The sequence below is a fragment of the Penicillium taxi genome, assembly GCF_028828555.1.
Source record: "Penicillium taxi strain IBT 34144 chromosome Unknown utg000005l_segment0_segment0, whole genome shotgun sequence".
NCBI classification, from domain to species: domain Eukaryota; kingdom Fungi; phylum Ascomycota; class Eurotiomycetes; order Eurotiales; family Aspergillaceae; genus Penicillium; species Penicillium taxi.
This window is the reverse complement of record NW_026643207.1, coordinates 3,175,153-3,198,400: the sequence shown is the minus strand read 5'-3', so window position 1 is coordinate 3,198,400 and position 23,248 is coordinate 3,175,153. Positions and strand designations below refer to the sequence as shown.

The 23,248-nt window shown below is 48.5% G+C and overlaps 9 protein-coding genes across 9 annotated transcripts; 4 read left to right on the top strand and 5 right to left on the bottom strand.

The window, feature by feature from the left end:
- Positions 1-91: 91 nt before the first annotated feature.
- N7495_008497 (DASH complex subunit SPC19) lies at positions 92-659 on the top strand (the record flags this gene model as incomplete). Its single annotated transcript, XM_057211148.1, has 2 exons — positions 92-223; positions 276-659. 2 exons carry the CDS (start codon positions 92-94, stop codon positions 657-659), a joined length of 516 nt encoding a protein of 171 aa, XP_057060691.1.
- Positions 660-979: 320 nt separating this feature from the next.
- Positions 980-3,399, bottom strand: N7495_008496 (tRNA methyltransferase RSM22; the record flags this gene model as incomplete). Its single annotated transcript, XM_057211147.1, has 2 exons — positions 980-2,769; positions 2,814-3,399. The coding sequence occupies 2 exons, from the start codon at positions 3,397-3,399 to the stop codon at positions 980-982; spliced, it is 2,376 nt and encodes a 791-aa protein (XP_057060690.1).
- A 439-nt stretch (positions 3,400-3,838) lies between these two features.
- N7495_008495 (uncharacterized protein) lies at positions 3,839-4,219 on the bottom strand (the record flags this gene model as incomplete). The annotated part of the gene is made up of 1 exon (XM_057211146.1): positions 3,839-4,219. The coding sequence occupies one exon, from the start codon at positions 4,217-4,219 to the stop codon at positions 3,839-3,841; it is 381 nt and encodes a 126-aa protein (XP_057060689.1).
- A 1,329-nt stretch (positions 4,220-5,548) lies between these two features.
- Positions 5,549-6,550, top strand: N7495_008494 (SUR7/PalI family protein; the record flags this gene model as incomplete). Its single annotated transcript, XM_057211145.1, has 4 exons — positions 5,549-5,561; positions 5,619-5,913; positions 5,973-6,155; positions 6,214-6,550. The coding sequence occupies 4 exons, from the start codon at positions 5,549-5,551 to the stop codon at positions 6,548-6,550; spliced, it is 828 nt and encodes a 275-aa protein (XP_057060688.1).
- A 703-nt stretch (positions 6,551-7,253) lies between these two features.
- N7495_008493 (ribosome-associated complex protein SSZ1) lies at positions 7,254-9,050 on the bottom strand (the record flags this gene model as incomplete). Its single annotated transcript, XM_057211144.1, has 3 exons — positions 7,254-8,815; positions 8,869-8,905; positions 8,961-9,050. 3 exons carry the CDS (start codon positions 9,048-9,050, stop codon positions 7,254-7,256), a joined length of 1,689 nt encoding a protein of 562 aa, XP_057060687.1.
- Positions 9,051-9,582: 532 nt separating this feature from the next.
- N7495_008492 (exosome non-catalytic core subunit RRP40) lies at positions 9,583-10,410 on the top strand (the record flags this gene model as incomplete). The annotated part of the gene is made up of 1 exon (XM_057211143.1): positions 9,583-10,410. One exon carries the CDS (start codon positions 9,583-9,585, stop codon positions 10,408-10,410), a length of 828 nt encoding a protein of 275 aa, XP_057060686.1.
- Positions 10,411-11,027: 617 nt separating this feature from the next.
- On the top strand, positions 11,028-12,791 carry N7495_008491 (MYB DNA-binding domain protein; the record flags this gene model as incomplete). The annotated part of the gene is made up of 1 exon (XM_057211142.1): positions 11,028-12,791. One exon carries the CDS (start codon positions 11,028-11,030, stop codon positions 12,789-12,791), a length of 1,764 nt encoding a protein of 587 aa, XP_057060685.1.
- A 154-nt stretch (positions 12,792-12,945) lies between these two features.
- On the bottom strand, positions 12,946-17,685 carry N7495_008490 (putative UDP-glucose:glycoprotein glucosyltransferase; the record flags this gene model as incomplete). The annotated part of the gene is made up of 5 exons (XM_057211141.1): positions 12,946-15,822; positions 15,889-16,149; positions 16,203-17,043; positions 17,104-17,457; positions 17,537-17,685. The coding sequence occupies 5 exons, from the start codon at positions 17,683-17,685 to the stop codon at positions 12,946-12,948; spliced, it is 4,482 nt and encodes a 1,493-aa protein (XP_057060684.1).
- A 636-nt stretch (positions 17,686-18,321) lies between these two features.
- N7495_008489 (uncharacterized protein) lies at positions 18,322-19,713 on the bottom strand (the record flags this gene model as incomplete). Its single annotated transcript, XM_057211140.1, has 2 exons — positions 18,322-19,017; positions 19,075-19,713. 2 exons carry the CDS (start codon positions 19,711-19,713, stop codon positions 18,322-18,324), a joined length of 1,335 nt encoding a protein of 444 aa, XP_057060683.1.
- Positions 19,714-23,248: the final 3,535 nt, after the last annotated feature.

The following is a 23,248-nucleotide window of genomic DNA, read 5'->3' as shown; positions in this document are numbered from 1 at the left end:
CTTTTAGCGCTGATGGCCGCTTTACCCGATCAGACCCGATAAACATGCCGGTTCTTGTTTACAGTGACTATCTATCGACAGTAACCCCATCATGGCTTCTTCATTATCGTCATCAGTTTATTCGCTACAGTCCTCTTTGCAGCTCCTCGACAACTCTATCTCTACCCTAGATGAGGGCGTCAATGACTTCCCCCGCCTCTGCAAGGTCCTCCAGACAACACGGGTACGACCCTCGGGAGATTTTATAGTCATGGTTTTCTAACACCACAATACAGCACTTTGAACTACTGCCAGAGCCAACACTACGCGAAGCGCAGAAATCCCTTCTAGATGAGATCACCCCTAGCATCGCCCACCTACTATCTCTCGCTTCGAACCATGTCGAAAAGCTCGCACGTCGTGAGCAGGGCCTGAAAGCCAAATGTGACCTTCAAGAAGGTCGGCTCTCGTCCAATCCAGAGGGTAGGGCCCCAGTGAGTCGCGGTCTACCCCATAGCAGTAGTGCAGCTCGGGTTCCTTCAAGCAATGCCGCAGCAAAGTCTGCAGAGTTGCGGAGATTGGTACAAAAGAAGGAGCGGCTGAAGTATGTTGTGGAACGGCTAGAATTGCAAAATACCCAGAGGCAGCGGCAGCTTAGGAAGAGTATGGCTACGCAGTGAGGTTCTTGGTCGAGAGCGGACAGTAAGTCCAGGCCGGCATACTTTTTCAACAGCACGCCTGGCAAATGGTGCAACGAAGCATTGAACTATCATGATATACCCAAAACAATGAATTCAAACGATTGAAAAATGAACCTTTGAGAAGAGAATATATTTATGATTTATTTGTCCTAGGTTGATGTGAGAGTGATATCTAAATATACAAAACTTAATCTTGACATGCCCATGCCGTGGCTCCGGGGCCAGTTAATCATTTATGATAAACCAGAACCTTCATATACATACGCTAGCAAACCAATGCTCATTCCTTTTTAAGAATATCAGCATGTATCCTGCTTTTTCTGCGCCTGTCTCTGCTTCTTCTTGTCATTATGCTTCTTCCAGCTAGGAATACGCTGGCCTTGCTTCCGTACGGGAGCCTCTACTCCATCATCCAACCCAGCGTCTTCTTCGTCATACTCATCATCAAACTCATCTTCCTCTTCGCGTGCGGCTTTGTCAGCTGCTCGTCGAGCAAGACGCTCTTTCTTGCCTTCGCTGGAGCCCAAATTCAACTTGCGAGGGATACGTGTCTTGGCCCCCAGTGCCCACAAGTCACCCCAATTAGACTTGCGAGCATCACGGTAGGCCTGTTTACTAAAAGATCGGGGTACCGTCCAGCGTTCAATCTTACCCGCTGGCGTGCACAGGTCAAAGATGACGTGACCACGGCGTTTCATGGGCGCGTAGACGGCACGAGGAAGGGAGAGCGGGTTAAATTCAGCACTTGGCTGGGCATCTTCAAGATGCTCAAATCCCTCGAAGGCAGCATCTGTCCTTTCAGTATCCTGGCGGATACCCTGCTGCTGACGCAGATCTACACCACGTTGGACGGCAATGTAGCTATACTTGATGTCCTCGTGGTTGCGGTCTTTGGCATTCATAATACGCTGGAGGAAGGGAGGCCGGATGTACCGTTGCTCAAAGTGGCAGTAGTCTTTGCGACCTTTCATCGGGCCTGCTGAGTTGTGCATCGGACAGGTCGAGTGAGTTGTGCAGGGGGCGATGATCATACCCGTCTCTTTCTGCACAGTCAAACTTTCGTCAGGGGAATCAAGGGAACTTTCATATTCTGTAGAGCCTGGACTCGCAATATGTCGTCGCAGGAGCATTTCACGAGCACCGGCAATGGCCTCAAACCCCTTCTGGCGACCCTTCTCTAGCAGAATCAGAACACCGCCATCAGGGTTGAGCAGCTCCCATAGTTTCTCCACGTGCTCTTTGCGCTCATAATCTTCAGTGAGTCCGAGTAGAGAGTGTGGTGCAATGATGACATCGTATTGCTTGCGCTGAATGGCACGCTCGTCATCTAGGGTTGCCTTGTCACGCACATGAACGTAATCCGGTAAACGAGGAAGGAACGTCGTGTTCTCTAGAATTGCTGCCGCTCGCAGCTGAAGTGTGTGTGAACCCGTCACTACCGTTGATCTACCATATGGAACCGGTGCACCTTCGGGATGATCAGGAACCATGACTTGATATTCAGCGTTGACGACATCTCGCCAAGCCAAGATACCAGCACCGCCGGCACTGGCATCGAGGACATTAGGTCCTTTTTCTTGATATATCAAGCGGCGAAGCCAGTCTGTCCCAAGACGCTTCCGCACTTCAGCGAGGACACTGAGAGTGGAAGCATACATCCCGGGGTATAAGGCCGCAATGTAGGCATTGGCCTCCATGTCTCCCATGTGACGTTGCGATGCATGGAGCGGAATCGGAAGCTGAGGTAGTTGTGCACGCGGAGGCGGAGTCGTAGTAGAATGAGGAAGTCCTGGTCCACCAAACAGGCGATGAGCAGTCTCCGCTATATGCTTATTGGAGTACTCCGATAGAATGACCGAGATAGGGCCAGTAAAAGTATCCTTTGGCAAGTTAACGGTGCTGGGATTTGTCTGAAATTTCCCTTCCATGGTGATGGGATGGGATCGTGGGGCTGAGTCTGGGAAAGCCTCATTCTCAAACTGCTCCAGCATGATCTCGCCGCCCAGTTGCTCGGCAACTTCTCGAGTACGCCGCATGGCGATTGTTTCTTCCTCCGTATTACCTTCCATGTCGTAGACCACAGGAATGTCTTCTTCTATTTCTGCGTCTTTCTGGTGCTCAATTTCTTCCCACCCCCCTGCCCGTCTTCGCGGAACAAGCGTTGAGAATCCTCATCTTCTTCTGCCTCCATGCCCTCTAGGACGAAATCTTCTATATCCCGAATAACAGGCTCTCCATAGAGACTAGTATAAAGTCGCAGATCGGCATCATCAAGGGTTCCTTCTGGGATTGTGTCGCCGAAACCTTGCCTGACCATCTTCACCCACTCCTCCGAAGTGTAGTTGTCGCGGGCGTTGAGTAGGTCCTCGAATTGAGTAGCATCTTCAACGGCAGAATCGTTCACAATATCTGGGTCGTCAAGCAGTTCCAGCTCCTCCATTAAAACTGCCATATCATCGTCATTCTTATTGATACGCTCGATCAAGGTATTAATAGCCTCAGTCGGAGTTCGTGCCGGCTCGTCCGACGCCTCAGTTGCAGTGGAGAATCGGTGTACGACATTCCGTTGGGGATTGGATGTTTGTATAATGTTTTTCTGGCGAGATTGTAGTTCAGAAGTCAATGTAGTGGATCGCAGTTGAGCAATGCTTCTTTTCTGTCGCGATGCTAGCAACCTCGTGGTCCGAGATTTAAGACGAGAGACCCGTGGGCACAGCATATTCCGCACATATGGGCTACAAACCCTTGAATTTGAAGGGTTGGAAAGCATACCGATTCACGCTTTCGATTCTTGGGGAAGGGAAAAAAGTCCAGAAATTTGATGTTCAGTAAATGCGCACTGCTGATTGGCCAGTCAAGCTCTGGAGCTTCCTTATCCGTTATCAGTCCTTTAGTCTCCACCCACATAGACTGCAGAGCTTCTTATTCTCCACAAGAGGATCTACATACGAGAACTCTGTGTAAACAGATGCTACCATGAAATTAGGTGAGCCACAGGTCCTCAATCGATTTCCCCAATAATATCTACATGGCTAAAGAGTGAATGATGACAAGTCTAGATTTTCTATGAAAGCCCTGAAGGCCCCACATATCCATTTGGTTGCTGTTGCTGGCTAGGAGTTACTTATACTATGGTTATCTACATATCAATGTGATATCTAAGCCTCACTCTCTGTGTCTTCATTGCCCATCAGCATTCCTAATGCAGCTACACATCGCATCACCTCATGCTCTAGGGCAGACAACTTGGCCATAACCGACATCAAGCTGGGATCCTGGCTTTCTACACGAACCTTTTCTTTTACGTGTACTGGCTCCCCGTGCCAGGTAAAGATCTCGCCAACCTCGTCATGCGCTCGTTGCCGAGTTCCAAAAAATCGATCGCGGAGGGAGAAGCCGGTTAATGATATGTCCGATGCAAAGGCCGTAGGTGCGTGAGTTTGGTTGTTACCCTCCAAGGTACGAAGAAGCAAAACAATCGCTGAGTCTGCGATAGAAAGGTGGAATGAGAGGTAAGGGGGAGGTGGGGGGTCAAACATCTGTATAAGTATTCATCAGTTTCGGATTCACAGGTTAGTATTAACCTTGGCCTTACGTTGTCAGCAGCACTGGATTCCCACCAATTACCTCGCAGGCCCCCTTCCCCCTTCAGCATCTGCCTTGCCTCACTGATCGCCTCTTTTAAGAGATGCAACTGGCTAAAGATAAAGCCTGCATTGAGGGGGTCACCCGTGTAAGTGCTCACATCGACGATATCCAAGCTTTCGTTGACCAGATTGCGCACTGACACAAGCTGGGGCAGGACCAAATCAGGAGCTGCAGCAGTTTGCGACAGCGTCAATCGAGTGCTAGGGGCACCCCTTGGAGGCGGCAATGAGTTTAGACGGAGTTGAATGTCCTAACGAATCAGACGTTAACACTGCTTCGCGACACCGTATTCAAGAGCAACACTCACCCCTTTGACCACTTTGGTGCCAACTCTCGTGATGAAGCCCTTTACATTTTCCGACCGAAGCGACGATAGAACCAAGGTTGACCCTGGTTCCTGAGGTGCTAACAGTGCGGCGCACTCTTGTAAACCTTCCTTCAGAGAAACGAGTGACTGTTGGAGTGACTTAAGTAGCCACTCAAGCTCGCGAGCCTAGAATTGAAGAAATGGGTTGGCATCAAGATCCACAATGATCCCTGTAGATTATACCTGTGCCACCATAGCAAGGCATGGTGCCACTAGGAGTCCGATCTAGCGGTAAGCCACATTGATGATTGGACGTACCAGTGCATTATCGGCCTCACGATTCAACTGATCTGTAGGTAGTGGTGGGTATGCCCAAGTGGCCATGACGTGTGTTGAGTGTGTGGCGTAGCAAGGAAAAATCAACTTAGAAACCAACAAAACCAGCTCAAATGGGTAAAGTTTAGGGAGAGAGGACCACGTCACAAAGTGGAGGAAGAGTTGAAAGTTGAGTTGATGCAGTTTAGGTAACGTCATTTTTAATATAGGCTAAGCTGAATTAGGACATATGGTGGGGTAATTAAAGTGGAGCCCTAGGCAACTCTACTCAGGGCTGGCAAACATGACGTTTTGATCTACTACCCTATGAACCTCAAAGTGATGCTGATACCGATGATGCTAATATATTCATTGGCCGGATATCTCCGGTACCAAGCTTACTCTAATCCTACTTGAATCCATCTCCTCTCGAATTTTCAGTTTGCTTGCCCGTCCTCAGCTCCACACATTTGTGCATCAAATCGAGATTCTCCCCGGCTTCAAGGCAAGATTGGAGATTGAATTCGTTCTCCTTTTTCCATATTCTCGTATATCCAAGTGAGCGGCTTCAGCTAGTTCAACTGAACTACATAACATTATGGGTGTTAGCAGTGAGTGTACGATCAACTCAAATTAACATCATATACTAACCAGGCTCGGCATTATAGGAGCAGCTTTGGGCTTTTTAGGCCTATTCTTCATGGCCAGTGCCCTCTTGCTCATGTTTCTTACTATTTTGGCGGGTACAAGCAACCATCTCCCGCTGAACAAGATATACTTCATGCAAGCGGGAACAGGCAATATCCCAGGTGCTCCAACCACCTCTCGCTGGACGTTCTGGAATGTATGCGCAGTCAAAAATGGCCTGAATGATTGTGGAAAATCTCACCCTGATTTCCCCTTTGATCCTCCGGGAAGCCGCAACTTCGATACCACCACCAATGTCCCTAAGCAGTTCATTGGGTAAGTCAAGAGTAACCTGTCAGTTTCAGTACCTAGTTTTAGACTAATAGAAGCTCCAGGACTAATCACTACTACTTGATTTCCCGGTTCATGTTTCCTTTCATGATCATCGGTCTGTTCTTCGCTGCTCTGGCACTCTTCACTGGCCTACTAGCCATGTGCACCCGCATTGGCAGCTACATCTCCGGTTTCCTCTCTTGGCTTGCTCTGGTCTTCCAGGTCATCACAACCTCTCTCATGACGTATGGAGCCTCTCATTTTCATATACTCCGTTTCCAGTTGCTGACTTTCGAAATTTAGTGCTGTGTATGTCCAGGGACGCCACGCCTTCCTCAGTAATGGTCAATCTGCAAAGCTAGGTGTCTACGCATTCGCATTCATGTGGACTGCATGTGCTTTGTTGTTCCTTTCTTCTCTGATGTACTGCCTTGGTGGTGCTGTCGGTCGAAAAGATACTGGTGGTGGATACAGCGGACGGAAAGAACGCCGCCGCGGCTTCTTCTCAGCGCGCTCGAACAGCGTACGTAGCCAGAAGAATGCAGAGCCACAGCAAACCTACGAAACAGTTGGACCCCATGGACCCATTGAAGCCACTCAACCCATTGGAACCCATGAGACTAGGGCAACCTATGTCTAAAATGTACTTTATACGACCGCCCACTAATTTTTATAAACTCGGCGGAAGAAAGCCCAAGCTAGGGCCCTACAAACTAGCGACTTCCAAGGTTTGAATCCTGCAACGTCCTAAGTTTTCCCGCTTCACACGCCTCGGTGGTTTCACTGTGTACTATCACTCCTTTCATGGCATTATGACCTTTCCACGATCGTTAATGTACCCTCGGATCTACGCCTCATCTGAATTAATATTGGCCATTTTGTCTTCCGATGCCCATGATTATTAACGATCTCACTTTATGGTTGGTCCAGGTGGACCTGGATTTATCTGATGTTTTATAAACCTACAACTTTTATCTAATTCGTTGTAGTTAATCAGATTTTTGTTTTTTCTGCTGAATATATTACTAGCCTGGCTTTTCAGGCCTACTTTCTTTATAACTCCAACGTCATCTTCTTACTTGCTATCCTATTGCTGTCTTGTTTGCAGTGGAAATGCCTCAACTTTTTACTTCCATCAGAATAATTTAATGTTGGGTCAAGCATTTTGTGTAATTGAGTCTATGAGGGTTGAGGTTCGATGTACGCGAGAAATAGAGAAAACAGGTGACTCCAACAAGTCAGTGACGGCCACAGAAAGGAAAATAGATAACCTCTATCAATCATGCATGTATCATCAGACCATTAAGGGGATCAGGTGGGGTTTGAGAGGAAGAAAAGGGAATTTAAGCGGAGCCGTTGATAGCACCACGAACAGCGGTGCTGCCACCGACTTCGCGAGCGGTGATCTGAAGACCAAGGTCAGGGTTGACGTGGACCATGACCTCGACCTTACCACCGGCCTTGATACCCTTGACGGCAAGCTCGGCAATGGGCTTCTCGGTCTTCCAGATGATCTCGCGGATATCCTCCTCCTCCTCGTCAGAATCGAAGTCAGAGTCCTCATCATCGGCAGGCTTCTCCTGCTTGGCCTTGGGCTCGGGCTTAGTAACCTTGATCTCGTGGGCACCCTCACACACGCGGATCAGGACATCACCACCCTCCTTGGGGGCGGAGTACTGGGCGATGCGGCGAGCGGGAAGGGCGGTTGCAACGTTCAGCAGAGGTGTGAAGGCAAGCTCGGAGCCGGAAGAGAACTCGACACCGATGGCCTTGGTCAGGTGGGGAATGACAGTCACCATGGGGTGAATTGACTGCTCGATGTCCTCGACATCGAACTCCTGCACCAAGGAGGCCTGGAATGCGGCACCGCGGGCAGAGAGCTCGGAGGGGTTGATGGCGGTAGTCAAGGTCGAGGGGGCAAGGATGACGGTCTTCTCGGGGAAGATGTTGCTGGCCAATTGGGCAATCTTGGGAGTGTGAGAGACACCACCGGAGAAGATGACCTCGTCGATATCGAGAACGTCGAGCTCAGCCTTCTTGATAACCTGCTGGATCAGATCAATGAACTGACCGAAGACCTTGTTGGAAAGCAGCTCATAACGAGTGCGGTTGATGGTGGAGCTGAAGTCAATGCCATCGGCAAGAGACTCAATGCTCAGCTGGGCGTTGGCGCTCAGGCTAAGAGCCTTGCGGGTACCCTCACACTCAAGCTTAAGCTTGGCCAGACCGCGGGCATCCTCGCGGGGATCGGTCTTGTGCTTCTTGATAAACTCCTTGGCGAAGAAGTCAATAATGATCTGGTCGAGGGAGGCTCCACCCAGCTCGTAGTCGTGGGCAGTAGCCAGGATGGTGTACATGCCGCCACGGCAAGCGACAACAGCCACATCCGAGCGAGTGCCACCAAGATCAGCGACAACGACAAGCTTGTCGCTGACAGCAGGGGCCTCGGGGCGGGCATCGTAGGCCATAACAGCGGCAACGGGCTCGTGGATGAGCTGGAGAACCTCGACACCGGCAGCCTTTGCGGCAGCAACGAGGGCCTCGCGCTGAGCGTCGGTGAAGTCGGTGGGGACGGTGATGACAGCGGCGTTAACCTCTTTGCCGAGGAAATCGGCAGCGGACTGCTTGAGACGGCGAATGTGACGGGTGGTGATCTCAGAGACAGTGATAGTGTTGGGGCTCTCGCTGGGGGTATCACGGATGGTGAAGGCCACAGTCGAGCTGCTCTGCTCAGGGTGGGCAGACGCATGGCATGGAGTTGGGTCAATGGCCTTGAATTCCTTGCCCAGGAAATCCCGGAAGTATGCTACTGTGTTTTTGGAGTTGCGGATGAGCTGAGCCTTGGCTTGTGTGCCGTGGTATTCCTCTCCCTCAATGTACGAAAGAATAGAGGGAATTTGACGATCTGAAAAAAAGTGTCAGTGTGAGATTTGAGCAATTGAGCGTGGGCAACTATACCTCCCTCCTCGTTGGCGATAACCTCAACCTTGCCCTCCTGTCGATAGTGTTAGCCCCTATTATTCATTCTTGATAAAGTGATTTCAACGTACAGGCGAAATACGAGCAATTGAGCTGGAGGTGTTACCAAAGGAGATACCGATAGCGAAGCGCTCCGCCTCGGTGTTGGTCGCGTCACCCATTTTGATCGAGTGTGAAGAGGGTAAAGTCCTAAATCACAGATATAATATGTTTTTCACGTCTAAATGCGTGAAAGAATAAATGGAGGGGAAGTGACCGATGAAGTGGGCAGGACGTCGATGGAGGGGAAATCAAATCGAAAAATTTGAAGATTTTCAGGAAACCTTAGTGGCTGGTGCTTATCGATACCAATGTGGCGCTAGAAGTATAGGCCGGATAATCTCCCCCCTAACATATCATATAAATTGAATTAGCAAAGATATAATATTAATCAATATTTAAGAGTCTGCAATCAACTTGCATACATCATTCTAGAATGTATTCCAATTTCATTCAGACCAACACCAAACATTGCGCGTTGACTGGTCAGATCACGTGGTGATAAGAGATCAGCCACCTCAGGTTTTCTTTGCGACAAAATGCGATTGCTGCGTCGTCGACTCTATTTCACCCACAATTTAGTCCGCGTGGTGATTTAAGTCTCTGATTACCTGGACTTGCCCCTTCAAAGCCTCAACAACACCAAGGCAAATCATGTCAGCCCCTCTCATCCTTCTCCCTGGAGATGAGATACCCAAAGATCAGCTTCCTCGTACCAACACCAACCCTCTAAAGATTGGCCCTGGTCTCCGTCTACTATCGCAGCCTTCTGCCAAATCCACAAAGCCCCAGCAAATTGTAGCAGCAACTCAGGCTGGTATTTTGACGACTGATGCCAGACGGAACCAAGTTTCTATTCTTTCCTTCCCCAACCGCCGATACATCCCTACAACCAACGACCTCGTCATTGCTCAGATTCACCATTCCGGCGTCGATGTATTCTACTGCATAATCACACCAAACACACCACATGTAGCTCTGGGTCAATTGTCGTTTGAAGGTGCCACAAAAAAAACAAGACCGATGTTGAAAGGTGGAGACTTGGTCTATGCCCGAGTATTATCTATGGGTCTTGGTGCAGGTGCGGAAGTTGAGCTTACTTGTGTCAACCCAGCTACGGGCAAAGCAGAGCCTGGAGGTCTTGGCCCTCTTCAAGGCGGAATGGTGTTTGATATCTCCACCGGTATGGCGGCCCGGTTACTTCAGGCTAGCTCTTCTTCCTCTGACCAAAATGACGCTGTTGAGGGACTTGTTATTCTTGCTGAACTAGGCAAGAAGCTTGAGAGCATTGGTGGCTTTGAGATCGCCGTTGGGCGCAATGGGAAAGTCTGGGTGGATTGCGCAAACGCTGCTGAGAGTTCCACTTTAGCCTCAATCGCTATCGGGCGATGCTTACAGGGCACTGATGAAAATAATCTGAACACAGTGGATCAGAAGAAGCTGGTGTCTAAGGTTCTGCGGGAGCTAAAGTTGGACTCATGATTTCACCAAATCTAATGTCAGGTGGGCATAGGTAACTAAGTCCCTGATATCGAAGAAACCTGCTTTCCTGTCACTTCGGGACAATTATGCGACACAAATTGGGCCGCAAAGGGCCAATCAACGATTAAGCACGCCCAGATTGATGATAACCGAGCAAACCCTCCTCCAGGTTGGGTACACTCATGCTTTAAGCATGTAACCCGATGATGTTTACTTATGGTATGGGTGAAACATTCCAAAGAATATTATCCTTAGTGAATGTTTTGGCGCGATTTCACTGATGCAGAACATTAATCTTATGCTTGGTTCTATTTTATAGAAATTCAAAATTAAACTGGTCGTCATTTTCTGAATTCATGATAATAGAGAGCCTGGAAAGCCAGGCAAGACGGTGAAATCAACGGTGAAATCAACGGTGAGAATTCTGCCGCCATCAAATTTTATTATCTTCGCGCCGTTCGCTTTTATACGTAACATCAAAATGGCGCGTCGATCTTCTGCCCAGTCAGTTAGAGGGGGTGATATCGAAAGTGAAGGTAGTTTTTAAAATCTGTGAAAGTGCTTGTCAGTCTATATTACAAAAATCTAATCGTCAATCAGTTGTCGGATCCTCGAACATGCAGCCCACTACCAGTGAAAAGAAAAAGTCGAAAAGAAAGCCCCACAAGTCCAATGCAGATGAATCTTCTCAAGATTTAGATATTGAAAATCATCAAGAGGAAGAAACAATGCGTCATTCTAAGCGAAAGCAGGATGATGACACTGAGTCAGATTCAGCTCCCAAGAAGGCCCGGAAATCTCTCAAATCTCACAAATCCACGCAAGACGATGCGGAGATTCAAACCTCTAACTCCAGGCTACCTACTCCGGAAGACACTGAAGAGACTGAAGAAAATTCCGCTCAACCTACTACCGAAGACACCAACGACCTTGCCTTAGACAGCAGAGGAAGACCTCGAAAACCCAGAAAATCCCGACAGAGCGAAAAAAATAATAACACAATTGGATTCTTTGGCGCAGAAGAAGTTCAAAGGCTAGAAGCCTTCAAAGTAGCATTCTGTAACGAGCATGGCCTCAGCCCATCAATGTTCGATGACGCGATTCAACACTCTACACCCAATGGTAGTGGATGGCCAGGATTCGAGTGCGCCAGCGATCTCGGTAAGAAGCAGCAGTTCTGGGCTCGCATTCATGAAGTCCTCCCTCGTCGCGACACCCGCTCCCTTTCACGATTCGCGCGAAGACACTTCCAGGGTTCATTACAAAAGGCCCATGAGTGGTCAAAGGAGCAGGAGGAAGAGCTCATAGCTCTGTATCAAAAATTTGGGTCCAGGTTCGCATATATTGCCAGACTTATTGGCCGCAGCGAAGACGACGTTGTCCAGCGATGGAAGAACCGACTACAACATCGTCATGTTCAGAAGCGGGGATTCTGGACCGAAAAGGAGGCTCGTACATTGATGAATCTTGTGGAAGATGTCTGGAAAACGAACAAGATGCTGGGCATCGATGTTGGCAAAGACGTGTACGAAATGAGGTTATCTGATATAAACTGGGGTAATATCAGTAACAAAATGAAAAATACCCGGTCCCGTCAGCAAACTGCCGACAAGTGGCGCAAGATCTTGGCGATTGTGCGAAGGAGGCGTATGAACGGTGATCCTGACGCTGTGTACGATCCTGCTACTGTCGATCGAAAACGAGGGTCTCAGACACCGGCAACACGAAGCAATAGTGTAGTACAGGACTCTAGCGATGATGAATTCCACGACGCAATTGACACTACCGAACTTACCGATATCGATATCATGCAACCACCTCAATCATCGCCAGAGGCATCTCCAGAGGCATCTCCAACCCCCGACAACACTACTCCACCTGTAAAGATGGAAATGGACGAAGAGCCAGTAGTGGAAGCCGAAGCAAAATCCGAGGCTGAGGATCCCGTCACTCCAAAGAATAATCAAAAGCGTGACCAGAGAAACAAAGAAAAGAAGCGTCTCTTCAGTCACAAAAGGGAGCAAGCTATGGAAGAAGAGCCTGTAGAAGAGCAGCCTTCAGAGGATGAACTTCCACCCTTGCCTCCTTCCAATCCAGAACAAGAAACTGCTAGAAAGGAAGCCAAAAAGGAGAGGAAGCGAATGAGAGCTGAGAGAAGGGAAAGTCGTCGACAGGAAAAAGAACAACATGAAAAGGAACTACAAGAAAAAGAACTAGAACAAGAGCAATTCGTGAAGACCGAACCTGCTTCACCCCCTCCCACCAGCATCGATGATAAAGTTGCGAGGAAAGAGGCCAAGAAGGAGAGGAAGCGATTGAGGGCTGAGCGGAGGGAAAGTCGACGAGAGCGCCAAAGCTTGAATGCAGCGATTGAGATATGAGAGTCAAAAAGCACCTTAACATGAGCCAAAGTATTGAGTGAGTTATATCTACCTAGCCTATGAAAATTTAAAAGGAGTATGACAAGTACACTGGTTGTACGAACAAGTTCCAAGCTTCTATCTTCTACAGTAAAAATACCATAGTCTTGGCCATCTATAACTCATCTTTACGATCCTGATCTTCATCTTGGTCTCCATTCTCAATCTCAGCCTCAACAATAGGCACATCATCACCACTTTGCACAAACCCAACATTCTCATCCTCACCAGCAAGCTTCAATGCCAAGGTCGCAATCTCATCATCATAAACCGTCCACTCAGGAACCTGTCTCCGAGCCCTAGCAAGCTTAGGTTCCTTCGTAAGCGGATTATTACAAAGATCAATCGTCTTCGCAGACTCCAGATCTGCATCAGCACACCACGTTTCGCACCACAACCACTCCTGCGGCAGACTATGAATAGGAATGTGATGCTGCATATGATTAGGCAGGTCCTGATCCAGATTACTCAGAGAGTTCGGATCAGCAGAAAGCATCTGGTACTGACCGCGCAACCTATCTCCAGCCGCGAGGGCGCGGAAGCGCTTGAGGTCGACGACGTAAAGCGCGGAGATGTGATAGGGTTTTCCGCGGAGAAAGTTGCTCCAGTAGCCCTGTTTCCAGAAGCGGAAGCCTTCCATTTCTGTGCGTGAGTCGCCCATGGGCGTGAAGCCGTATGGGGCATCTTCTAGGTCGTGGGTTACGAGGTCGTACATGTCCGTTCTGACGATTTGGTCTGCGTCAACAAAGATAACTTTGTCGAGCGAGAGCGGGAAAAGCACATCTAGGAAAAGTATCTTGTAACCCCAAATTTCACGCTGTTTCTCGCGTTGACCGCGGAGCCAGTGTGGCCATTTGTAGGTTACCATTTCGTAGGCGAAGCCGTATTCTTGGGCGAGGTGCGGGAGGAAGGCGCGGAAGGAGGGAGAGAGGAATTGCTCTATGAACCAGAATTTGACGGTGTGCTTTGTGTGGCGCATCACGGAGACCATCATTATGTTTAGCATGCGCTCGTAGAGGTGGCCACTTGCCACGGAGAAGATGTTGATATCAGCGTGTTTTTCGCTTTTGGAGCCTACGCCGACGCTGGAGAGGACTCCTGATGCGAAGTTGAAGCCCTTGGAGACGAAGTCCATGGTCGAATGGCCCGTTTCTAGCACGTCATCTTCTTCGTAGCCAGGTTTGCGGGAGAGACGGGGGAAGAGGGTTCGGCCTTGGAAAGACATTAAAGTGACTTCATTGCTCTCGTCGCCGGGCTGAGGGCGATGGCCAAGACCGCCGACACTGTCGATGTGGAAGAGCTTTTCGCTACGTCCTGGTTTAAGGTTTATTTGCCATAGGCCTGGCTGTGCCTTGAACTGGAAGTAGCCCAGGTTGGCCATGATGATGGTGTCGGTAAAGTGAGGGTTCGCCTCTGTGCCCAGAATAAGCTGCACACCTCGCGGTGGTACCTTGGTAGTGGCATCACGGGAATGTCCTTCAATCAGAATGTGCTCCAAGGCATAAATAGCATCAACAGTGGTGCCAGGCTTGAGCGAGCTCAGCTTGATGTTGTCCAAATCATGGATGGAGTCTTTGGGTGCCACAAGCCACGAAGGTGGTACATCCATGCTCAGTGTGAGCAGTGCCTCGATTGGCAGACCGGTGAAAGAAGCTTGAGGGCGGGAGATAGATCCTTCACTGGTGAAGGAGGGCTCAGAGCCTAGAACATATCGGTAAAATCGCTTGACGGGGAGTTCCTTGATCTCGTCTTTCGGGTTCAGGAAAATCTTCAGTTGAACGCTAGCCAGCTCAGAAAGAACCTTGAGAATTGGCAGCCATTCCTGAGCATTCTCAGATGCAGGGTCCAGGATGGTAACGATGTGGATAGTAGGATCGTCGGAGTTAGAGACTGTGATCACAGAGCGATCCGTCTCCCAGTTCTCGGACAAATCTATTCTATGATCAGGCGTGTTTTCGAAAACCCCATCGGGCACATCCGAGACCGAGGAGAGAGCGACGAGGGAGGTAAGTTTGACGAGATCAAGAGGCTTTGTGAGCTTTGTATCCAGTCCAAGTCCTTCGGCGGCCTTCGCGGCAGGTGCTATACGTTGAGTCCACTCATAAGTGATGAGTTGGTTCAGCTCACTCACGCTCAAAGTATGCTTCTTTCCGATGGGACCAAGAGCTCTTCCATTGACAATCACGCCTTCCACCCCAGCCTCAAAGCCAAGTTTCTCAGCCAGACGTCGGTGGATGGCAATGATGTCTTGACTTTTCGACTTAGAATCTTCGACGTTCAAGTCTTCCGATGACTCAAGGGTGGTCAGAATCTCCTCAATGCTCTCACCCTTGGAAAGCGAGTGCTGTAGCTTACCAAGATTCAAGCTGCTCTCTTCATCTTGTGCAGCATTATGCAGCATGAGAATTTCAACCTCTTCGTGCTCCTTTCGGAACTTGAGGGCGTTAGTCAGTAGCCTGAGTCCCTCCTCAGATTCAAAGTTTCCCACAACAATAACAAGGACGCTGTCCGATGCGCCCTTTTCAGATCTAATCATTGGGACGCTAGCCAACACTCCAGCTTCCGATCCCAATATATCCACAAGATCCACGATGCGGACATTTTTGGGGTCTTCGGGCATGATGAAGGTATTGCGTCTTTCAAATGCCGATGCTAGGAAAAAGTCTGGCAACCAAGCATCTTCTTCAAAGATGTCCTCTGCAATAGCCTGCTGGACCATTTTGACATCTCGGCCAACCACGAAACTCATATCCTGCATCCAGTTGCCATTCCGAGACATAGGGATTCCGTTAATTAAAAGTGTAGATGGTTTATCAGACAGGTCGAGACGGCTTTGGTAAGCAGCTGTTCGGGATGCGATGTCCTTGTAATACTCGCTTTTCAGCACCTGGTCCATGGACAGAGTTTCCTTTTCATCAATGGGAGTCTGCTTTTTCGTTGCAGTTGCGAAGGCCTGTTTATCCGGTTTGCCTGACGTTTCTTTCTTGGAAACCTATCATGGATCAGTGGTTAGCAAGTCTCATCCGTTTATCAGGCCAGACAGCATATATCCACTCACCTCCTGCAAGTATATGATGACAGCATCAATCCCGTAGGTCTCCCAAAGGTAATGCGCCACTTTCAACTGGGCAGTAGACTCTGGAGTCAAAGCACTTGGGACAAAGCCAAATCTCACGGGGATACTGCGCTGGATGAACATATGGACTTGTCTGGCAATCAAGAGGATATCTTCAGGATTGGATAGATCAACCGGCACAACAACATTTTGAAAGTCACGGGCTACCTGTGGCAAAGAGCCTGGGTAGGAAGTAGTGAGAATCTATGAAGAAGATTAGCGCATCACAATAATTGCATTTGAACAGAAGCTCCTACCGATTGGATGTCGCTCGGCCATCGGGAGTACTGATCGTCCTCTTCGAGATTATTCATCCAGATGATGATATTTCCACCTTCAATCTCATCACGGTAGTCATATCTTTGAGGGTCTTCATTTGATTGCGACTGCGCCAGCAGTGGGTGCGAAAGAAGCTTCACTACATCGGTGGCAGAGAGGCCCAGGCCACGGAACTTGTCAATCAACTTTCTCTCCCGACGAAGAATTTCCAGGAGGGAGAAGGGATCGATCTGTCTTGGATCAAGCTGAACACCGTTGATCCAGATACCGTTATGGCCAGGCGGGATCATTCGCCCTCTATTGGCTCGAATTTGCTTCTTCAGCGCGACTGAGGCACTGTGGGCAGCGATTGTAGACGAATACTTTGGAAAGCTCTCAGCCAGCTTGATCAAAGTGGCTAAGGGATCTTCGCTGTCCATCACATAAGCCACAGAGTTCCAGCCTAGCCTGGAGACTTCGGAAGAAGACAGGGGACGCAAGTCATCCGGCGCATCCTCCTTTAACTCTTCGGTGCCGATGGACGGGTTTGTGTTTTTCTCAGCGTCCCGGTCATCAATGACGATATAATCGGTACGCTTCAGGGCAAGTTCAACACCGTATCCAGACACAAACAACGGGCGAGAGACCCAATGCTGTGGAGGACGGTAGCGCACACGGTATGAAATCTGCCCTTGTTTTGCCAGTTCGCTCAATGTTTCATGGAAGTCCTTGAACATCGGCGAAGAGATATCCGCATAAAGTACAGCCGGTGGAAGCGACGAAACTCCGAGAACTCGGTCAAATGGCAATTCCCTAGGATCTCTGCGACAAGTAAACCGCCTAAAGTCAGCAATTGAATCCCATTTTCGAGTATGCGAAGTCAAATAACCAGTAACCTACAATTCCCCTTCAACATCCTGTTGAGCCCGCTCCATTTCCGATGAGCAGAACTGCTTTCCCTCAGAATGAACCCAAACAGGACAAGCCGCATCTTGAGCACCCATCAACGACTGCTGGACTGAGGTATTATAAAACTGATAATGTGCCTGAATGCGAGGCGCAGACGATCGAACCGCAAGCGCAAGCTTAAAAGATGAGATACTCTCAGGGGTACGAAGGTGCTCATCCTCGTGAACGACCTGCAAGAAGCGGTCGTACAGCTCTTTCTCCGTTGCAGCATCTTCAAAGGCGCCGCTGGCGATTCGGTCGAGCAGTGGAAAATAGGAGGTAGCGTTCTCTTCAGCGGCGGATTCTCTAGGTTCCAAGAATAAGCGTTAATTGTGTTCATTTCGTTCATGTCAGCTGTCAGCTGTCGGCCTGGTTGGTAACGTACAGCAGTTCCACGAGATATGGAGACGAGTCGAACGAAGCCTGGAGGGCCACATTGACTGCTGAACTGGCTTGCACTAGTAGACCTGGCAGTAGAGCTCCGATAGCGGTGCACCAGCCCCAGGAGGGGTGCGAACGTGATGAGACTCTCATCCTGTCGCAACGAATAGTGTTAAAGGTATATGTGAGAGGGGACGGCCCCGTCAGCTCATAAGGTTCCTATAATTAGAGGCCAGAGTGTCTTCTCTGCAATTGAAGACTGATTGCAAATACAAGCATTGGGGCTCAAAAAGCCAGTGGTTTTTCAAACTAGATAAGTCAATATGGACACCTTGGATGGTTGACGTTATCTTATCGCAGCTTGCTGATATGGAGAGCGGCATCTGTGCTTACTCTCTTGATTACTACTCTTACTTCTTAGTTTACTAGCACAAAATTCACTAATATATGTAATGTTGTTAAGAAATAAAATTTTGATGTGTAGCTAAATTCAAGCTAAGTTCAGCAACTCAAAGCTGTTTTGGGGTCGTCATTCATCAAGTCGTTAGAAGCCACAAACTGCGCCGCGTATGCTTTTCCTGTCCTTCCAAACGTGCGCTCCAGAAAAATAAGAATTCCAAAAAACAAAAACAAAAAAAGCAAAAGGAAAAAAGAAAGAACGAATCCCTAGTTGGATGGGGGCTTGTCATCAATGTAAGCAGAAGACGAGGCAATAGAAAGTAGATGTTGTCCAGTCCAGACTCGACAATAATACAAAGTATCCGCTCAGTACGCTTAGTCGGTAATGAACTAAGAAGACTGCACGTTCTTGCGAGTCGTGGCCTCACCAATGAGACGACGACGCTTCTGCTCATCAATCTCAAAGAAAGAGCTCTCAGCATAGCTCTGCTGGCTCGCAGGGCGAGAAGACATCGAAGTCGACGAGCGAACTATCTTCATGCCCTTAGACTTTTTGCGCAGGCGCTGAAGCTCATTAGCCAGACGCTCCAGAGGCGAGTGAGATTTCTTGAGTACAGGAAAGAAAGGAAGAGGCTTCTCCTCAATCTCCTCGGGAATGGTCTCAGAAATTTGCATCTGGGGAGGAATGAAGCTAATGCCAGAGTCGGCCTTCTTGCCGCGGAGAGTCCGGTGGATCGAGACACGCTTGTTAACAAGCACGGAGGGCTCGTTAATCAAGATGCACTCGTCAATAACCTCGTTAACCAAAACGAGGTACTTATCGAGTGCTTCGTGCACCAGAGGCCAGGAGGTGGCGTGGCCTTCGGGAGCACCCTGAGAGATGACTGGGTCCAGTCTATCACCACCGTGGGTGTCGACCACATCAATATACTGCCAGAAACCGTCGCGCTGAGACTGAAGGATCTGGTGAGTCAATTGAGGAGTGGGAGTGACCGAAGCGGACGACATGGGAGGGAAGAGGACATTGAGCATGACAATGTTGTTGGCCTTGGTACGGGGCTCAAGAAGCATATCGTTAATAAGAGTCTATCGAATGATGTTAGCGAGTTGTACACAATTGTGTATATACAAAAGATCCCGTACCCAACGACGCAAGCCAATGTAAATCTGCGTGTAAAATGCCTCAAGACGGCGAGCCTTCTGACCCATGGACTCCACCCAGAGCATGACTCCAGGGAACTCGGTAGCAAGCTCTGACTTGCCAGGGTTGGCGGCATCCTCGCGCGTGACCTTCAGTCGCTCCATGGCGGAGCAAATCTCTTTCTTCCAGCGACACTCCAGATCATTCAAGTAGTCCAAAGCAGTCAGCGCCTGAGGGAAATCAACAGACTCCAGCTCGAGGGTGAAGCAGCGACGCAAGAACGATGTCAGGAAGGTGGGAGGTAGCGAGCAAGGTTGCGAGGGCAGACGAGAAATCTGATAAGTCATATGCGAACGAAAGTCGGCAGCGGCGTCGATAGTGTCTTCACCAGCCGATGAACGAGGAGATTTGGTAGAAGCCGAGTTTGTGGAGTTGCGAGCGGAGCTGCGTCCGGAGCTGCGTCCGGAGAAAGCGGTCTCGGGGCCACGGTTGGCAGTCTTTACTGAGTTACAGTTGATATCGTACATAGTACGGAGAGGGATCTCGTATGAGCCGGGGTAGCGCATGCAATGATCAAAGATCCATGTCAGACACGCGCCAGCAGGGGTGGGGTTCACCATGTCTTGAGTCTTGGGAGACATTGTAAAGTTGATACCAAAGATAATCTCGTCGAAATACAGTGGGATCACGACGTGGATTAAAAAGGATCAAACTTATCTCTCCAAGGTCTGAGGATGGACTGTAAAACGCGTCGAAAAGGTGGGGAAGAACGCGATGGAGTAAGGGAAGGCGAGACCAAAAACCAATGGAATGGATCAAAAGGGTTCAGGGTTCAGATGCGAGACAAATTCACACACTTAATGCTTTGAGTGAATGTGGGGGTGAAGGGGGAAGGTTAGGTTGAGGTTTGAGAAGTGCTTCTTCAAACTTTCGAACAAATGAGTATTGGCGACGAAGCTCAAGATCGGAGACTTGCTCTCGAAAGAAAGGAAATTGTTTGAAGGAATGAATGAGGTTGGAGGAAAAAGGAAAGAGGAGGAAGAGGGAAGAAATAGCAATTATAAAGATGGCTCTGGGTAATAAGTGGAAATTATTTTTATTTTTCTTGTCATACTTCCCTCCACTCCATTTCATCCAACCGGGTCGAAAAGAAAGTGGATGTGGAAAGAGACGTTGGAATTCCGCTATTACCCACTCGTCCATCTTCAGTCCAGGCCCGGGGCTTCGGGAGGTAATATTACCAATACACAATACACGGTAGCTGGTCCCGTATCTCTCCCGTATTTTATCGTATCGCCGCATTATCGGACTACACTAGTATACTAGTTTAACCCCCTATCTATTTTCTAATATCCTATCTATATCAATACTTTCGACATTAGATACTCGACGAACTGTAGAAACTACTCTACGGAGGAGTGAATTCAACTTCAGCATCTCAAACATCGTCTGGACTGAGTCATTGTGTGTGGGGATTCGGAGGCGAGGCCTCGAGCCCTATTGGAGCAACCATTATAATTCCATTTGAAACGTATGACCTGTATTACCGGAGTACCTTACACTGTGAACATGTTCGACTAAATAAACAAGCGAATGGGGTCCATGGTTCTCGATGTGTCAAAGACCCACGAGGAGGCTAGATCCAAAAAAGTCGAGATGTTTCATCACCGCTTCAGATCAAAACAAACCAGAATCAGAGCCTTCTTCTATGTTTGAGGACTAAACTTATAGACCAGTCCACCGAATTATTTCCGATTCCCCGAATTGAGAGGAGAATTTGATGTATACCATGCATGTTGGATTTGTCATTAGAACCTGACCTGATGTACTCCGTATTCGTCACTTTGCATAGAATGACCTGTATTCAACCTATTGCACTGCCCAGTTGTATACTGCATACTGCATACTGCCTACTTCCTACTATGTGATTTTGACTCCACTTTTTAAAGAAATCAATTCGCACAATGAATCAGAAACTGTCCCAGAATAATGGTAGGCGAAAGTTGATAGGTGGCAGCGAGATCGAGATAGTGCCACTTCGTGGTATACCGTGCTGTACCACGTACGCAGTACTAGACCACCTGGGCAAATGGTGGGGCTGAGTCCAGACTCTTGGACTAGATACATCAACAGGATACGGGTTACGGGTTACGGGTTACGGAGATGACTAGGTGACGATCATGACAATCATTTCCCCTGAGCCGGAGCTCTGGAAGTGATTCCAAACTTTCGGGTAGATTAATCTGTACCTGATTACTGGAAGGTCCCAGGATCTATAGCCATGGTGAAGGGGTAGATTAGGTACTTTGGATCCAGTATGGGGCGAAAACATCTATATCTCTCCTATCCGTATTACTCCGTCATAGAGTACGTATACTTAAAAAGTGCCAAAGTACCGGTGGGTCAATATATTTTAATGCCCGTACTTTTGCCCGGATGTTGGAGGTTCGCAGCTTTGATCCCCTTGTTTTCATCCCCCCCCTCCTCAAACCATAAGTGTATCGGACCCTACTTTAATTTCCAGAGATCGAGAATCCATGGATTCCCTCATGCGCGGTTCGGGTAATTGCATGCGTGCAGAGACCTGAACTAGGTACTCGGCAGTTCAGCTTGTACTGTACTTTTGCCTCCATCCACTTTGAACTAGTCGGATCTTCGGGGCAGTCTTCCATTAGATGCATTCGATCTAGAAACCTAACTATCTTTTCCATCTTTTCCATCATAGATAAAGACAGAGATAGAAAGTACCGAGTACAAAGATCGGGATTCTGAATCTGAGGCTCTCCCCCTATTTGGTATCATATTCCGTGTCCCCTTGTTTCATGGTTCGAACGTCATCACCTCAAATCGCAAGAAGTCCGCGTCGGAGAGCGTCATAAGAGATGTGATAATAATGGTTGAAACCCTTTTTTTAGAAAACAAAACAAAGCAAGCTTGGACCTGTATGTGGATGACAATTCCCGCTTCGGCTTTAAGTTACTACTTTCGTTGCTGGACGGCTCAGTCGACCGCTGTTACTTACCTCTGAAATAGAAACAGAGAAGCCGACAAAGGAAGCCGTCGTAGCTATTCCAGGAATCACATCGGTTGAACAAGTTCCAAGGCAGTCAGTAGGATGACGATTTCAAAGAAATGGCCTAGAACTAGACGACGGTACTCCGCCGTACTCCGTATGCACCTGGGCAGTTGGAGCTGCATCTAGCACCAACTACCAAGCACCTATTTGTCGTATAGTCCTAGGATGAAATCGGCGGCTAGCTGCAATTGACTAACAATAGTTCTTTCTAACATTAAGCGGTGAAATGGTAGCCGCGGAAGGTCGCCTCGATCAAGATCAAAATATCGTGTCGCCTCCCGATAGTCTATTGATCGGATATCTGCCGTACAAAGAAAGTGGTGTCCGTCTTGGCTAGCATCAGTATGAGTGATTTAACTATATGCCACTATGGAGTATCGAGCGGGAATATTGAACAGCCTGGTGTGTGCGTGTGTGTGTGTGTGTGTGTGTGTGTGTGTGTGTGCTGTGGGCCGGTGCCACCTGGTCAAGATCCTGCGTCCAGAACCAGAAATCGCTCTCTCATAATCCTACAGGGCTGAAATTTAAGCCAGAATCCAATAGATATTTGCCCTTCCAACCTTAATCTCCCCAGATTCCACTGGACTTACTAAGGTTTCTATAGTTCAACGGTTAATCTCCGGGAAACTTCCTCTATCCATGGTTATTTTGATTAGGGATTCATTCGTCCCCGAGGTCGTGATGATGATCTTCTCGCCTCTGGAGAGAAAAAAAAGTATACATCTTAGGAACCTTGGAAGGGGGTGCATCCAGGTCCATGGGTTCACGCCCGAAGTCAGCCCGAAGTCAGCCCGACTGAAGCCTAGCCCTTGAAGATTATGCATCGGGGGCATGTGACCTCTGGCCTAGTTAGGTATCTAGGTAAATATCCAACTGTCTAGATTTTTATTTTCAATTTAGTAGGTGGGAGACCTTGAAGGAAGTAATGAGTTGAAGATTTTATGATTTTTATTTGTTTAGATATATGTGCCACCTGGTTTGTCAGGCTCTACAAAATAGTAATGATTTCACCGCCGGCAGAAAAAGAGACGATGCGATTGAACTCTACAGCATTTAAACAACAGCTTCCAACAAAAACAGAAACATCCTAAATTCTCAAA